Here is a 17958-nt window from a genome sequence, read left to right on the forward strand (position 1 = left end):
AATTTAGTGAGAAAATAACATTACACTTTTCAGTGGTTCTTAACTTTTTTAGGATCATATAATGTTCTGATGATCTGTTGCAAACTGTGGATTCTGTCTTCAAATGCTCAGGAGGTCCCTGGAGTCCAGGTTAGGAATTCTACAACTGTTTCCAGTATTGGTGGACTCTGTTGTCATTCAAAATAAACCAAACCAAAACAAAACAAAAACTATGATTTGTAGAAGCACTTAATACTTTACTTTTCAATAACTTGAAATATTCTTATCAAGTTTTGACAATATTTTTTAGTTATTTAGGATGAGTTATGTTTTTATTCACGGTAGAATTAACATTTTTATTAAGTTAATGACTATATTTGCTAAAAGCAAAGATGTATTAGTCTCTTGCCTCATATTCTAATATCTGAATTTTTCAATACCACTTTTTTTTCTTGAGGAAAAATTAAAAACCTGTCAATCGAGGTGCCTCGGTGGCTCAGTCGGTTAAGCGTCTGACTCTTGATTTTGGCTGAAGTCATGATCTTATGGTTCATGGGATCGAGCCCTGAGTTAGGCTTTTTACTGGCAAGTGCAGAGCCTGCTGGGGATTCTCTTTCTTTCTCTCTCTCTCTCTCTCTCTCTCTCTGCCCTTCCCTGTGCCCTTCCCTTGCTCACGTGTGCTCTCTCTCAAAATAAATGAATAAACATTAAAAAAAAAAAATCTGTCAGTAAGTTATAAAAGGGGAAAAGAAAATTCCTTTGTACAGGGTTGTTTAATCAGGGTCATAGGGCCCCGCGTCGGGCTCTGGGCTGATGGCTCAGAGCCTGGAGCCTGTTTCCGATTCTGTGTCTCCCTCTCTCTCTGCCCCTCCCCCGTTCATGCTCTGTCTCTCTCTGTCCCAAAAATAAATAAACGTTGAAAAAAAAAATTAAAAAAAAAAAAAATCAGGGTCATAGACTGAGCCACCCAGGCTCCCTCATCTGTTGTCTTCTGTGGCTTGTTGAATGGTGAGTTTTGTGGGGCTTGTTGAATGGTGAGTTCCCTCCTCTACCCCAGGTTGGTTCAGGTTATGATCTGGCAACATTGAGGTGCTGTAGATACTGAGAATATAAGCTGGCAAAAGGGAGCAGTCCCATGCTGCAGATCCAGATAGAAAGGTAGCGGCTATACACTAGAAGGTAAAGTGGATAATACACATGAACTCAGGAATTCTACTTTTTGTTCATCATGTTCTAGCTATACCACGCACATACAGACTTGTTGATGCTGGTCATGGTGGTGCGATTTCTTTACATGTTTGTTTCCTTCTTGATAAAAGTAGGGGTTCATTGTAATCCTACTTAGAGTTTTGAGAATTGATGGGCTCATTTATTTAAAGTACTTAGCATAGTAAGTGCTCAGCAAATAGCAACGATAGAAATTTTACATAAAAATATTGGCTTCTGGATTTTCTGGAAAAATTGGAAGATCTAGCTTCCTGAATGGCAGCAGTTGTTTACAGCCAAGTAATAGCTGCCCCTTTGGAATGGGGATTCGCTTTCCAGTTTGCTCTAGTCCCCAGTATTTCTTCTTGTCTTATTCTCTGCTTGATTCACCCATGTATATTATCTGCCTTACTCATTTGGACATTTGGATTTGTGACTCATGGTCTACTGGTGTTATAGCTGAAAAAATATCTTCACTTTTCAGAACCGATTTGTCTCTGGTGCTAGGATGAGTCAGTATGGAAAGCAGAAACGCAGACAGTATTAACAGAGTACTTCAGGCGAGGGAGTGCCCTCTCATCCAGGAGATCCTTGGGAGCTCTGGTAGCACGCTGACTGGCATACGAGAATGAGGTTCACTGAGGTGTTTCAGATGAACGGAGAGCCTGATGTTAGGGAGTCTGCTGATATGTACCTGGGAGGGCTCTAAGTTGGAATCGTGCAACTGAAACCTGGAAATGTTTAGAGACAGGAAGAACTCATTTATTAATTTGCACTATCTCTTGACTGTCCTACATGCCCAGTGGTGTGCTAGGTTCAGAGATCACAAAGTTACATGTAAGAGTACTTGTCATCAAATTCAACAGGCAGTTAAAATATTGCACATAATGTAAGAGTATCCTTAGAAGTCTCCTGGTGTAATTCAATTTTATAGTTAATAAGAGAAGCATAGATGAAGCCTTGCCCAAGCCTTCACAACTAGTCGGTGTTCCAAGACTTCTTTTTTCTAATCCTCCGTAGGCAGGTAGCATCAAAGAGGTCTAGAAGGATATAGCAAGGATTCCCAAGACCTGGGAGAACTGGCATATTGGAGCAGGGTACAAAGATTGGGACTTAGGTATGAGGGAAGGTTATTTGACCTTACATAGAAAATTGGAGCTCGAGATTCTTTTTGGGGACTCAAAGAAGTAAGTGGCTATGTTGGAGAAACCCATGTGGCAATGAACTGTAGATAGCTTCTGGGAACTGTAGGTATACTGTGTAGGACCTGAGGGTATCCTCCATCTGGGAGCCAGCAAAAAGCACGGGCCCTTACTTATCCATGGCAAGGATGTGAATTCTGTCCGTAATCTGTAGGGGTTTGGAAGAGAAATCTTTCCTACGTCAGCCTCCAGATAGAAATGCAGCCTAGCCGATACCTTGAATGAAGCCTGTGAAACCCTGAGCTAATGACTCGGTTGAGCTGTGCCCAGACTTGTGATCCACAGAAACTGTGAACTAATAAGTGTATATTGCTGTAAGCCATTGAGTTTTTGGTAATTTGTTATAGTGCAGTAGAAAGCTAGTAGTTTTGATCACGTCCAAGTGTACCGTGTTCTCCAGTAGAGTGCTAAAATAAACACATTGCTTTGCCGTCTCATTTGAAATACACAGTCCTCACTCCACTGTGCTTTAGAAGCGTGACAGTCCCAGCAGTTTGTGGTTTGTGCTGCGTTGTGCAGCAGTGGGAAAGGGTAAGAGTGCCACATATGGTCTCTCATAACTACTCAGCTCTTGTAGCATGAAGCAGCCGTGGAGATATGTAAACAAATAAACATGGATTCATCCGTAACACAATTTATTTGTGAACAATACAGTTTGAATGTCATGTAATTTTCATGTGTCACAAAATATGATCATTCTTTTAATTTTTTCCCCCAGCCATGGAAAAATGTAAAGACCATTCTGAGTCTGCAGGCTGTTTAAAACAAGCAGCAGGCTACATTTAGTCCGCAGGCTGGAATTTGTGGCTCTAGCGAATAGCCACAGTTGTAGGCAATTCTAACACTGTTAGACAGTTGCTATAATAGGGGAGAGTACTAGCACTGTTTGAGATCCTTAGTAAGAGAATATTCTAACAAAAAATCTAATTTGTTAAAAATATTTTAAAGACTAAGAAATCTATTATTACAGGGTTATGAAGTTTCTTGAATGTGGTGACCTGGATGGAGTAAAACAGGAAACAGCTTCATTTCTCACTAACCAGTATTATCATATATCTACTTCGATTATTCCCCCTTTGCCACTCATAGATGGCATCTCAGTGAGTTTCTATTGCTTCCTTGTCACATGTTTATAAGAATAAGTTCACGTTTAGCAGCGGACTTATTTTCAGGTATTAAAAGTACCTGTTGCAATTTTGAAGTTCAATTTTAAGCTGATTGATTGCTTATTTCTACCACTGTCTCCCCACGTCCCTCTTTCAGGTTTGGCCCTTGGCTCCAGAACTTTGGGGAAGGGATTTGGATTTGTCTCGTGACTCTTTGTTCCCCCCATTCGTTATGCTGGTTTGCTCCTCCCTGGTCCGTGTCTGGTAGAGGGGTACGAAGGAGAAAGGGCAATAATAGCCCTTTAATGTATGAAACACTTTCAAATGTAGGCAGGTTTGGTTCTTTAGAGGTTTCACAAGGACTTCTGTAAGACAAACAGCAGACCTAGAAATAGTGCATTTTGTGAGGCTATGCATGTATTATAAAAAAGGCATTACAAAAAAAGCATACACACCAAACTGAAGGTAATTAATGGTTATTACTTCTGGGTAGGTAAGGGAGACGAAGGACAAGGGGTATGGGTATCCCAAGGGATATTTTTACTTTATTATTTGAATTCCTGTTATACATTGTGAATGTGTTTTGGGTGTTTGATTAAATATAAACAAAAAGCTACATATTGAAAATAACATGAAAAATTATAAGAGGAAAATTACTTCTAGAAGTAATAGAAGTATAGAAGGGCCCTTTAAAACTTCTAAAATAAAATACTGATATGTTCCTTAGCTTAAAAAAAAACATTTTAAGATAACTTTTATGATAATGTATAGTAGGGAGAAAACATACTTTCAGCTAAAGCATTAATTGTTTTGGATGTGGGTTATTTCTCAAAGTCACATTTAAAAAATAAATAAAAGTCATACTTTGAAGTGTTCCTGACATATAATATGATGCAGAGGTTTTAAGTATAGTTTGATGAGTTTAGACAAATGTATTCACCTTTGTAATCCTCTCAGTTACGGTGTACATTTCCTTTCCCCAAAAAGTTCCCTCATGTTACTTTTCAACCAGACTTCCTAACACCCCAGGCAACACTGATGTGATTTCTGTCACCACAACTCATTTTTGCCGATTCTAGAACTTCATATAACTAGAATCATCCCTCCAATATCTGAGAGATTTTTCTAAAAAAATTAAAAATTTAAAATATATACAAAGCTTGGGGCGCCTGGGTGGCTCAGGCAGTTGAGCATCCGACTTCGGCTCAGGCCATGATCTCGTGGTCTGTGAGTTCGAGCCCCGCGTCTGACTCTGTGCTGACAGCTCAGAGCTTGGGGCCTGCTTAGGAGTCTGTGTCTCCCTCTCTCTCTGCCCCTCCCCCACTCATGCTCTGTCTCTCTCTCTCTCTCTCTCTGTCAAAAATAAATAAACATTAAAAAAAAATATATATGTATATAGGCCATGATCTCGTGGTCTCTGAGTTCGAGCCCTGCGTCTGGCTCCGTGCTGACAGCTCAGAGCTTGGAGCCTGCTTAGGAGTCTGTGTCTCCCTCTCTCTCTGCCCCTCCCCCACTCATGCTCTGTCTGTCTCTCTCTCTCTGTCAAAAATAAATAAACATTAAAAAAATATATATGTATATATGTGTGTATGTATATATATATGTATGTGTATATATATATATATATATATATATATATATATATATATATACATACACACACAGAGCTGTTGATATTTTGTGTTTCATCTTGTAACCATATGTTGGATTTTTCAAGAAATTTGTCCATTTTATTTGACTTACCAAATTAATTGGCATAAAGTCGCTCATAATTATCCTTTATCCTTTTAAAATCTATAAGTTCTTCAGTGATATTCCTTCTTTCATTCTTGTTTTTTGTTTTTTTGGATTTTCTCTTTTTATTTTTGGTCCTTTTTTCTAGGAGGAAATTTTCTAGGTCACTTTTATTGACCATTTTCAGAGAGTGAATTTTTTGGCTTTATTTACTTTCTCTATTATTTATTTTCTATTTTATTGATTTTGCTCCCTGGATAATTTCTTTGGATCTCCTTTCAGGTTCATCGACACTTGGTTCTGCTTTATGCAGTTTACTCTTAAGTGCATCCATTGAAGTTAGTTTTTCATTTCAGATATGAGTCTTTGAGTTTGCATTTTTTTGTTTGATATTTTGTCATTTATCTGCTGAGAATTCCTGTGTTCATTCATTGAAACTATATTTATGTACACGTCCGTGGGATATTAACAATGGCTCTATTAAAGTACTTCAGGTATTTCTATTTTGCTCTTCTCTAGCTTTTTAAGAAGAAAACCTAGATCACTGCCTAAAAACTTCTTTTCTAATGTAGGCATTTAAAGCTTCTAATTTTGTTCTAAGCATTGATCTATTTGCAGCTTATACAATTTAATGTTTCATTATTACATTTAGTTTTTTTCTGATTTCTCATGTGACTTGTTTTTCACCTTATGAATTATTTAAGTGTATTTAATTTTCAAATATTTGTGGATTTTCTAGATATATAATTTTTTTTTTTATTTAAAAAAATTTTTTTTTTCAATGTTTATTTATTTTTGGGACAGAGAGAGACAGAGCATGAACGGGGGAGGGGCAGAGAGAGAGGGAGACACAGAATCGGAAACAGGCTCCAGGCTCTGAGCCATCAGCCCAGAGCCTGACGCGGGGCTCGAACTCACGGACCGCGAGATCGTGACCTGGCTGAAGTCGGATGCCTAACCGACTGCGCCACCCAGGAGCCCCTAGATATATAATTTTTGACTCCTTATTTACTTCTGTTTTTTTTTTTTTAATGTTTATTTATTTATTTTGAGAGAGAGAGAGAGAGAGAGAGAACACAAGTGGGAGAGGGGCAGGGAGAGAGAGAGAGAGAGAGAGAGAGAGAGAGAATGAAAATGAATATCCCAAACAGGCTCTGCTCTGTCAGAGCCTGCACTGTCAGTGCAGAGCCTGACCTGGGGCTTGATCCCACGAACTGTGAGATCACGACCTGAGCCAAAACCAAGAGTGGGATGTTCAACTGCCTGAGCCACCCAGGTGCCCTAATTCTGTTTTGATGAGAGAATATGCTCTATAATATTTTAGTTATATGACACTTAAATTATGGTACTGCATATGATCTTTCTTGGTGAATGTTTAAAGGAAATAGTATTCTGCAGTTTTTGGATGTTGTATTTTGTAAATAGTACAGGGTCATTGATGGTAATATTTTGATCTACTTTATCAGTATACGTCCTAATATTTTTGTCTTCTGCTTCATCATTTACTGAAACTACATTATTAACATTTTCAACTATCATTGTCTTTTCCCTTTAGTTTTTTTAGTTTTAGTTTTGTTAATTTTAGTTTTTAGTTTAATTTGCTCATACATATTTATGACTTTTATGTCATTCTATTTAATATTTTTGTATTATGAAATGGACTTCTACGTCTTTGGAGATATTCTTTTGTTTTGATATTTACTTTGTATGATAATATTATATAGCCTCTCAAGCTTTCTTATACTTGCTGTTTGCATAGTATATCTTTCTCTCTTCTTTTACTTTCAGTTTCTTTGTGTCTTTGTGTTTGAAGTTGTTTTTAGAGATGCATATAGTTGGCTGTTGCTTTTTTATATTGTCTGACTATTTTTGACTTTTGAGAAAATGGTCCATTTTCATTTTATGTATATTTTTAAGTCTAGTGTCTTGCTGTTAATTTCTCCTCTATCTTGTTTCTCTTTTGTTTTAATGAAATGTTGTTTACTATTTTTATATTTTGTATTAGCTTTTTGGCTATTCCTATTGTAATTTATTTTTATATGTGGTCTAAGTGTTAAAATACATATATATATATGTATATGTGTTCTTTATACATATATATATATATATGTAGCTACTTAATATTGAACCACATTATTCTTCACCAATATAACAATCTGAAAATAATGTAATTTCATATACCATCCCCCTATGTGTGTTTCCATATATTTTACTTCCATTTTTGTTATAAATGACCCTGAGAAATTATTTATGCTTCAAACAGTATTTTTTAAGAAAATGAATACCATGCATTTCTGATTTCTAGTGCTCTTGATACCTTTTGAAATTTCCACATTTCCTCAATTTGTAGGTTAATGTTTTTCATGGAACTTGGGACAATTTCAACCATTATTTATTAAAATGTTTTTTTTTTTTTTCTGCCCCATTCTCTCTCTTTTTTTTTTTTAAATGTAATAGAACTTTAATGGCTATTTAGTAGTTTTGAAGACCTCATTTCTAAAATTTTTTTTTTTTTTTTTAACGTTTTTATTTTATTTTTGGGACAGAGAGAGACAAAGCATGAACGGGGGAGGGGCAGAGAGAGAGGGAGACACAGAATCGGAAACAGGCTCCAGGCTCTGAGCCATCAGCCCAGAGCCCGACGCGGGGCTCGAACTCACGGACCGCGAGATCGTGACCTGGCTGAAGTCGGACGCTTAACCGACTGCGCCACCCAGGCGCCCCTGAAGACCTCATTTCTAATTTCAGTATCAGTCATCTTGGAGTCTCATTCTTTTGACAGCTTGGTTTCCTGACTGTGCAGGAAATCTGTTTATTTGCATCTCTGGTAATTTTTAACTGTGTGCTAGACATTTGATTTCAACTTTGTTAAGAGTCCGGGTCTTTTGTCTCTTTAAGTTTGTTGAGTTTCTGGAATGGAGTTAATTTAATTGGATTATTCTTAATCCTATCTAGGCTTGGTTTTAGGCTTTAGTTGGGCCAGTCTAGGGTAGTTTTGATTCTAAGGTATGGACCTTACTCTTAAGACCTGGCCTTTGTGGTGGGTCAGCTCAGTTCCTGGGACATTACTGAGATTTCTCCATCATGACTACATAGGAACTTAAAGCTCTCCCAGCACTGTGCAGCCTTTAGTATGTCCATTATTCATTTAACTCCATAGTAGCCATGGTCTACTAGATATTCCAGAATATTGCCACCCATATGTGTAGTCTAGTTTTTTGCCCTACCACTACCTACCCCCCAGAACTGTACCACTGCCTCACCTTGTTTACCATGTCCTGCAAATTTCACTTGCTTCAGCAGTGACTCTGATCTGTGATCGCTTTGTACTATCTGTGTTTCACCTGTTCGTGCTGTAGTCACAAAATTATTTCTGGCTAGAGAGCTTGGGTAAAGGTGGGACTGACGTTATGCATTTCCTTTTTCTCAGATATCACAGACCACAGTGCCTATTATCCAGTGCCTAAAAAAGATGTTTCCTAAGTTTTATCCACTTTTACAGTTATAGTTTCAGTATCAGTTATTCTATTATATTTGGAAACAGAGTAAACGGTATGTGTAGAACTTACTTGGTTTTACATATACCAAACAGAGGCTTACAGTTTTATCTGCAAACTGTCAGTATGGCAAATATAATAAGAAAATGTATAAACACATTGGGTGTTAGAACTAGTTGCATATTTGAGGGATTGTGGGAAATTGATCAGAAAATACTTTTTGTTTCAATTTCTGTTATGATTGCATTATGTACTCAGTTTCAGAAATAGGAATAAGACATGATATTGATATTCCTCCTGGTTTTCTTATGTTTTGACGTCAAAGCTTCTTTAGTTGCAGAGTAGGAATCCACTCAAATTGGTCAAACAAAAGTAGGAGGATTGCTTACGCTTGCAGAATTGAGGCATGTTAGATGGGTGAAATTCCTAGGGGAGATGAATGGGGAAGCCTCCTCCAAAAACTTTTTTTTTTTTGACCTTTACTGTTTTCATGTATATGTTAGAAAATTAGAAAACATATCACCCTTTTCTACTTCATGAGGTTGATTCCTGCCAGTATTTCTTAATCTTGTGAAATTACATTTATATTTTAAAGTCTAGTTCAAATGTTCCATAAGAATTAATTGTTTCCTGAGGGTGAGCAATTGCTCCTGCAGTGAGTGGACTTGTGACTCTTGATCTCAGGGTTGTGAGTTCGAGCACCACTTTGGGTGTATAGATTACTTAAAAATAAAATCTTAAAATAAAATTGTTTCCTGTGATGGGTGGCAAGAATATTCTTTGTACTACCGCTTCTGAAGTACATTTCTGTATATAGGTAATGGGTAATAAATATTTGAAATAATGAAGATCAAATGAGAATGTATATTCAGAAAGACCTTGAGAATTATTGTGTATGGACATGTGGAAGGACATTTTAAGTAAAGTCTTTCACTAATTTGCAAAATGTATTCTCTTTTTCTGCTTTTAAATGGAAAATCTTATATTGCCTTGCTGGGAAGAATTGAAATGATTTTAAGTTGGGAGGTCTTAAGTTAGTGAATGTATTATATTAGCTTATGAAATAGTACATTTTTATTACATTTTTAATTTTTAATACTTTTTCTTTGGTTTTGTGATCTCTTTGGTATTAAAGTATAGGACAGATAGTAATGGCCACTTTAAGTCTCCTGTGGTTTGATTTAAGTGGGAATCCATAAATTGCAATAATCCATTGCCTAAACTTAATGTTATTAATTTCCCCAGAACACATTCTTTTAATTCTCTAAGTTGACCAATTTTCCTTTCTTAATATTTTAGCTCTCTATGAATATCAGCTTACATCGTTGAAAGGATAATTTGGAAGACATGTTTTGCTGAAAGGACAACTGAGAAAAATTTTACGAATGGGATGAACACGCGCCAGTTAACAGACTACCTACTGCAATTTGAATGTTAACAATTACCCACCTGGTACAGTTAACCTAGTGATGTACCTATTCTCACAATACCCTATTTCAGTGTGCTTGTCTTGATTAAAGAATTCAAAGTGGAGTACCGCAAACTTGATATGGATAATAAAAAGAAAGACAAGGACAAATCAGATGATAGAATGGCACGACCTAGTGGTCGGTCGGGACACAATACTCGAGGAACTGGGTCTTCATCTTCTGGAGTTTTAATGGTTGGACCTAACTTTAGAGTTGGAAAAAAAATTGGATGTGGCAATTTTGGAGAATTACGATTAGGTAAGACTATTTTGTTTATTCCATTATGTTTGAAGCGTTTTTTTAAAAGCTAAAAGTACTTTCTAATGAAAATGGTTTAGTTACTCTTTAGTTGTTTACCTGTGGTAATTTTAAAGAACATAAATATTGGAAATTTCTTATGTACTTGTATTTTTGTTTGTAAGGAATTCCCTACTATAAGAATGTGTATTTACTTGAGATCACCCATCTGGAATATGAGTAAAAAGAAAATAAATTTCAAGCCCTGACAAGCTGATAAAAAACACCCCATAAGGTGCCATTTGCTGTGTATTTTTAAGAATGATGTTTAGGCTACTTTTTCAGATTTGAAAACATTTAGTTAACTGATCACTTCAGGAGGATATGTGTGGCTTAAAGTCAAGGTAATATACTGAAACTGCCAAAAAAACCCCAAAACAGTGAAATTTACATACATCCAGAGTGGCACGCAGAAATCTATATTCTTAATAAGGCACACAAGGTGCTGATTCAGTTTATTTTTTCTAATCAGGCAGGTTTGGTAAACATTGGTCTAATTAAATCTCCTAACTCTACATTAAAGGCAATTGAAACTCGGTGAGGGAAAGTTATCTGCCAGATGTTACACAGCAATTTAATGACATAGTTGGGACTAAAATCTAGGTTTTTAACTCCTACAACAGTAGAGATGTGGCTTTCTTGAGTGAAGAGAAATAAGAAGAGGGTAGTATGGTTATATGGGCGTCAATATTGAGGTACCCTGAGGTTGTGGTCAGTGGACCACTGAGAATGCAAACTTGAGAAGGAAAAAGGAAAAACTTGGCTTCACATTTTTCCTTAGATGGAATCCCCACTTAGAAGAAATAAATCCAATTGTGTGTTTATCTATTCGACTAGTTCTCTTCATCTTGTAAAACACCTGAATTTGTTGGTCACCCTTCATTTTAATACTACTTTGTGTTGTTAAGGCACATTAAATCTTTGAATGAAGCAAGCCAGTAAAAGCCAATGACATACTTTGTAAATAGCTGTGATTGACGTGTTTGGCAGACTCTTGCATTTTAGTAGGGACTCAAATGTTTGGAAGGGTGAATGTTTCACAGTTTACTTTTTAGGAGATTGAGCTAGATATTTTAAAATTCTTGACTGTTTCTGATTTTGGAATTAGAAAATCTAGGTTATTTACTTACTAACTCTGAGCTCCATTTATCCGTCTATTCAAAGCGTGTTGCCTGTCCATCATGTATGAAGCATGACTAGGCACTGATAATACTGGAAAAATATAAAAATTGTTCTTGCTATTATGGAAAACATAAGTCATTTAACCACTTGAGGCCTCAAATTCCTCAACTTGAAAATGGAATTCTTCCTGCTTGGGATTCTCTCCTCCTCTCTGTGCCCACCCCGCCAAACATAAATAAATAAACTTAAACAAAAAGGGGCACCTGTGTGGCTTAGTCACTTAAGCATGCCACTCTTGATTTCTGCTTATGTCATGATCTCATGGTTTGTAAGATCGAGCTTGCATCCGACTTTATGCTGACAGCAAGGAGCCTGCTTGGGATTCTCTCTCTCTCTCTCTCTCTCTCTCTCTCTCTCTCTCTCTCTCTCTCTCCCCCTCTCTCTGTGCCCCTCCCCTGCTCAAGCATGCACATACATGTACTCTCTCTCTCTCAAAAATAAAGAAAGAAACTTAAAAAAATGGAATTACTGCTCCTTCTTAGTTGATTGTGAAGATAAAATTCAGACGATCATGTAAAAGGACCCATCAGTATACCTGCATATTTTAGGAAAGCATTGACCTGCATGCTTAAAAGATATTAAAATACTTGTTCTGTTTTAAAATAAAAAATATGGCCTATTGTAGTGTATTTATTTATATATATATGAAGTAGTTTTACAGGTGCACATTATTTTATATGTATGTGTGTACCCTATCTCTCTTTGTGGATCTGACTGTTATTACTATAGTGCTTTGGCTATTTTTATTTAGAAGTGGTTACGTATAATTTATTTCAAAATAAATATGTATATGTTTACGAACACATCTGTGTGTATGCATGCATGTCTGTGTGTGTATAAACACACGGAACAATTCTAGCTGGCCCTTTTAACTGGGGTAATATGAGAAACTATGTGTACCTTATATTGAAACTATATATGCTGCATATAGTGAAAAAGCAGTAAAATACCCCTTTGTGGTGTGTGAATAATTGGAAACAGGAATAAGATGATTTATTAGTCTGTCCATCCATCCATCCATTTGTCATCTACTTATCTATCTGAATCTCTGTATCTGTCTAGGGTTATTTGTTGTATATTTGTATAAATTGATTTATTTAAATGTGTTCTCTATACTCTATTTTTGTGTTTTATGCATATTTATAAAATAGATAATACCTATACTTAGCTAATTTATTAATTTTATTCCTTCTTACTGACAGGATACTAAATAAAGTGGCATTTTATGCCGTTTTTAAAGGCCCCAAATAATTTCTTTCTATAAAAACAGTTGTTGAAACATGGTTTGTATACCTGGATAAACATGCTGATGTTGAAACCTGGTTTGGATTCTTAAAGTGCTTGCTTTAAAACTACATTAAAGACACATCTTGTGTATTTGATTCCTGGCACTAAAATTTTTGTGATTAGTGTTGGGTGAGAAAGAATATGAGGTATATGTGTTATAGATAAGGAATTTTCAACACAGATGCTGTTGGCACTTTGGGCTAGGCAGGTCTTTTTACAGAGAGGACTGTCCCAGATATTCATGTTGTTTACAACTTCTGACTTCTTCAGCACTAAATAAAAGTTGTAACTCCATGCACAACCCCAAATGCCTTCCCCCAGCCATTTTTAAATTTTTTTTTTTTTAAACGTTTACTTATTTTTGAGACAGAGAGAGACAGAGCATGAACGGGGGAGGGTCAGAGAGAGGGAGACACAGAATCTGAAACAGGCTCCAGGCTCTGAGCTGTCAGCACAGAGCCCGACACAGGGCTCGAACTCATGGACCGTGAGATCATGACCTGAGCCGAAGTCGGCCGCTTAACCGACTGAGCCACCCAGGCGCCCTCCCCCCCCCCAGCCATTTTTAAATGCCCCAGGAGGAGACAGTGTTAAGCACTGTTGAAACTACTCATACAAGTAATGATTTAAAAAAAAAAAAGTGGCATAAAACTTTGACCTTGAGATTTAAAAAAAAAATAGGTAAACATTGCAAACCATCTAAAATCAAATATAAGTAATTGAGAGTACATTTTTATTTGTAAGTGAAATGTTCAATGTGTTTTTGTTTTATTTTGTCTTTATATGTATGGTGGTAAGGCTTGCATTCTGTGCGTTTTTGATCTGTTTCTAGACAGAGTTGGATGAGTTGGATGCTCAACTGACTGAGCCACCCAGGTGCCCCTGGAAATGTTTTTGATAGGTACTGAATGAGAACAAACATAGCTAGCTAAAATATAGTGTTTTATTGTATTTATTTGTTTTTTTGTGTATTATATTTTGACCTCTTAAAAAAAAATCTTTCTGACTGGAGAGAGACTTCTCCCGCTGGGGCCAGCCAATTCTTAGAGACAGCAAAGGATTCAGCTGGGAGCATGCCTTTGATCTGCAGAGTAACCAATCTGGAGCCATACCTCCTTTGCCTGGCCTGTATATTCCAGCAGGCTGGCTTCTACTTCATTAATCATCCCATGACGAGGTACAAGACAACAAGAGACCCCTCCTATAGCCCAAAGACCACCAGAATTACTCAAAACTACTTAATCCTAAACTGTTTGCCCTGCCTTGCCTTGGCTTTCTGTAGAAACTCCAATAAAGGCTTTGGCCTGAGCTTCTCCTCCCTTGTTTCTGTCTTCCACCACTTGACCAAAATAGGATCCTTCTCCTCTAGGACCTGTGAGCATAATAAACTTTGTTTTCCTGAGCCTCTGGTATGTCCCCTCTTGAAGTTGCAACTGACTGACTGTCACCTAAAAGAACACAAAAAAGGGTGCTATAAATTGCTGGATGAGATACCATGTGTGTGTGAAATAAGTGGCTCTAGTTTTTGACATCATTAGGTATATGACAGGAGTTTCAATAACTTTTCTTATTATTGTCTTCTTTTTTATGTATAGTTCACAGTTCTTCTTGTTGGTTTTTATTTAAGAGTTGTTTTGAAAATTTTGCAGGCCCTACATTCTATATCAAATATGCAGATTTGAGTGCATTCATCATTTTTTTATGCTTACTGATTTTTTACTGTTACTAACTGTAGTGTATTATAAAACTTAATTGAAAAATGTACTAATCAGTAACAGACGGTGATACTCTAAGAGATCCTAGAATATAGGGTGTTAAGCAAAATAGGTTTTTTTGCTTTTGGTTTTTGGTTTTGTTTCACGTAACACCAGAGGGAGAGCCCTTGGGGCTTTTTTTTTTTTTTTCTTTTAATGGTAGCACTAGGGTTTATTAAGCTGCACCTTAGTACAGGCATTGGGGCTTGCCCATGGTGCTCTTGACGTATAAAGCTGGACAATCTGCCAATTCTTCTTGAGCAATGACACCAGGAAATTGATAGTTAAGTGGATGTTGTGTACAAGCTCATCATCTGTCATGTTCACGTGGCCAACGGCTACTGCCAGACAAAGCAACTTCATCTGGAATTTGATCATGGACTTCACCTCATCTACTTCGGCCACCATGTTCTCACTCTGGGTCAGCAAGGAAGGAAACTTGCCAGCCTTATTCAGTCCAGGGCCCAGGCTTTGTGGGGTCTGCTTGATCAGAGATTTGGAAGCCGAAACGGCATCATGGCGGTCAGGGCGCCTCTGCGCCCTCAGTATATGGATTCAGTCTCTGTGTGCAAGGTGATTGCTTCTGTCTTTGTCATCTGCCAGCCAGCCAGCCAGCAAGAGGAAGAAGAAGGATCAGAATGTCAAAAACACTCATTTTTGGAAGTGAGGAGTGACAGACCTATGTCCCCTCATACCCAGAACTTAATCACATGGTCACACCAGGCTGAAAGAGAGGCTGGAAATGTAATCTCTAGCTGGACAGCCATTTTAAAATGGACTGGTTCTATTATTATAGAATGGAGGGCATGGATATTGGTGGGTAACTAATAGTTCCTGCTATAAACAGATACGTAGTTTTTGTAGAACAGGGTTTTCTATGGTAATTACCACCCAAATACTCAAAATTGGTAAAACCATCTTTTCAAGTTCAGTAGAGCAGAAAGCTCTCCTGGAAATGACCTTTGAAATTGGATTAAAACATCAGTTAATTAGAACCACTTTGGGCGCCTGGGTGGCGCAGTCAGTTAAGCGTCCGAGTTCAGCCAGGTCATGATCTTGCTGTCTGTGAGTTCGAGCCCCGCATCAGGCTCTGGGCTTATGGCTCAGAGCCTGGAGCCTGTTTCCGATTCTGTGTCTCCCTCTCTCTCTGCCCCTCCCCCGTTCATGCTCTGTCTCTCTCTGTCCCAAAAATAAATAAACGTTGGAAAAAAAAAAATTAAAAAAAAAAAAAAAAAAAAGAACCACTTTGCTTGGCGCCTTGTCGTAACTGGATTCCCGTTATACATACATTCCCTCCCTGTCACTCATGTAATACACACAAACACATACCTACAAGCAGGTCATTTGTTCATGCCCGAAACAACAAACACTGATTAAAAGCCAAGTGTGTGAGCCTTTGCCTATGTTAGGTTATGGGGATGTAACAAAAATGTATTGTTTCACCATTGTTCATGTCTAAAAATATAATCCTCGAAGTTCAACAAAATCTGTAATGTTCAAAAACAGAGTCATGCTTTAAGGTTTAAGTGCTTTGTACCATGACCTAAAAGACATTTGAATGTAAATGCCAATAAAAGCAGTACTTTTAGATGAATTGGTATATTTTGGTTCTGTGGAATCTATATATAACTTAACTTCTTGTCCTGTGAATAATTTTCCCTGTGTACCTGTGACTAAACATCATATAGTTAGGAAAAGATAATAACGTCTTGAGGAAATACAAATTCTGTCTTTGAACTCAAAATGGAATTATTCCTTTGTGAGACACAGTTCCTCAAGATAAAGTTCCTCACCATATCATTAAATTATTCACTCTCTGCCTACTAGTGGATGCCTGAAATTTCATGTATAATATATTCTTGAAAGTATACATGAAGGCACATCTAAATGTTGAACTAATTGACTAAAAATGTGATAGGTTTCTGGTATGATTGGTTTCATATTTACGGGGTCGGCAATTTATATTCATGAGCTATTTAACATATAGATTATGTATATTTAAATAATGCATACAAATATATATAATATAATAAATATATTTATAACTTATAATACATTTTTATATATACAATACATACAAATATATTTGTATTTGTAATATATTTATATTGCTAAACGTTCACCACATTTGGCACTCCTTTTGAGTTCCATCTCTGTGCCAACTGTCATGGGTTATGACACCTATCTATTAAGTGTTAGTACGAATGCTTGTTTTTTTTTAATCTCTCTTTTCTCCTCATTCATTTTTATAAAATAGGGACGAGATTCAAAAAAGGAGTACGGTATTTGGATGAACAGACACTACTGTATAATGGTGGCGACCTATCAGAGACTGAAATTTTGCCTAGAAGTTTTACTGCCGTTCATTAGCTGCTGTAGAAAAGGAAGTTAGGGGTATTATGGTAGAAAATCCCATGTGTCAAAGTTGCTCATTCTGTGTTCAGCCAGTGTGACCAGGGCCAGTTACTGTCACAGTTAAAAAAACAAAACAAAAACACTTATCGTTTTTCTGTTTTTCTCATTATAAAAATAATGAATGCCTATTGAAAAAATACTGGAAATTCAGAAATCACATGCTATTTTTGTTCTTTTTCCTGTGCTTGTGAAGAAACACTTTAATTTAGGTATTAGATTGTCTTTGTATACTTATTGCTTCTAAATTTTTCTGTACTACTTCACTTGGGCTACAGATGCTGACTGACCCAATGGAATTTTCTAGATTATTTTCCATTGGCAATGCCAAAGATTACTGTAGTTCATTTGAATTCTTTACATGTTATAGATACTGAGTCTTTATTTTGGTTTGTCAGTTACCTGTTCTTTGTATATGGTAAATGTTTTTCAATATACAGATAGAGACGTTTAATATATTTTATGGTTTCCAGTCTGTATAAAATCTTCTTTTTACCTTTTCCCACCTTTTAAAATGCCCATAAAGACTTTCATATATTGGGTGGTAAGCATTTTTTCTTGTTTCATGGTTTATATCTAAGTTTTTAAATGTTCAGCATTTAATATGGGTATAAGGTAGGGTGCTAATAAACCCATTTCCCCCTCAAAGTCATTAGCTAGTTTGTCAGAGCCAATTATTAAATAATATATTTCTTACTTTATTTCATTTTTAATATATTCAAGAGTTCCCTGTGTGTATAATATATTTACTAGATGACATATGAGCTCTCATGAGATTACATATCATAATAATGAAGGATTTAAAATGAGGCAGTGATTGGGAAAGGAATTTT

General features: G+C 36.6%; 1 protein-coding gene across 21 annotated transcripts in view; it reads left to right on the forward strand.

Moving 5' to 3' along the window:
• CSNK1G3 (casein kinase 1 gamma 3) overlaps positions 1–17958 on the forward strand; it is a 105200-nt gene that overhangs the window by 21380 nt on the left and 65862 nt on the right. For all 21 annotated transcript variants that reach the window (XM_045487059.1, XM_045487100.1, XM_045487143.1 and 18 more), the window contains exon 2: positions 10024–10451. In XM_045487059.1, the coding sequence (XP_045343015.1) occupies positions 10274–10451 (178 nt within the window). In that variant the 5' untranslated portion in view covers positions 10024–10273. The remainder of the gene's footprint in view (positions 1–10023; positions 10452–17958) is intronic.

This window comes from Leopardus geoffroyi, chromosome A1 (genome assembly GCF_018350155.1).
Source record: "Leopardus geoffroyi isolate Oge1 chromosome A1, O.geoffroyi_Oge1_pat1.0, whole genome shotgun sequence".
In the NCBI taxonomy this organism is placed as follows: Eukaryota; Metazoa; Chordata; class Mammalia; order Carnivora; family Felidae; genus Leopardus; species Leopardus geoffroyi.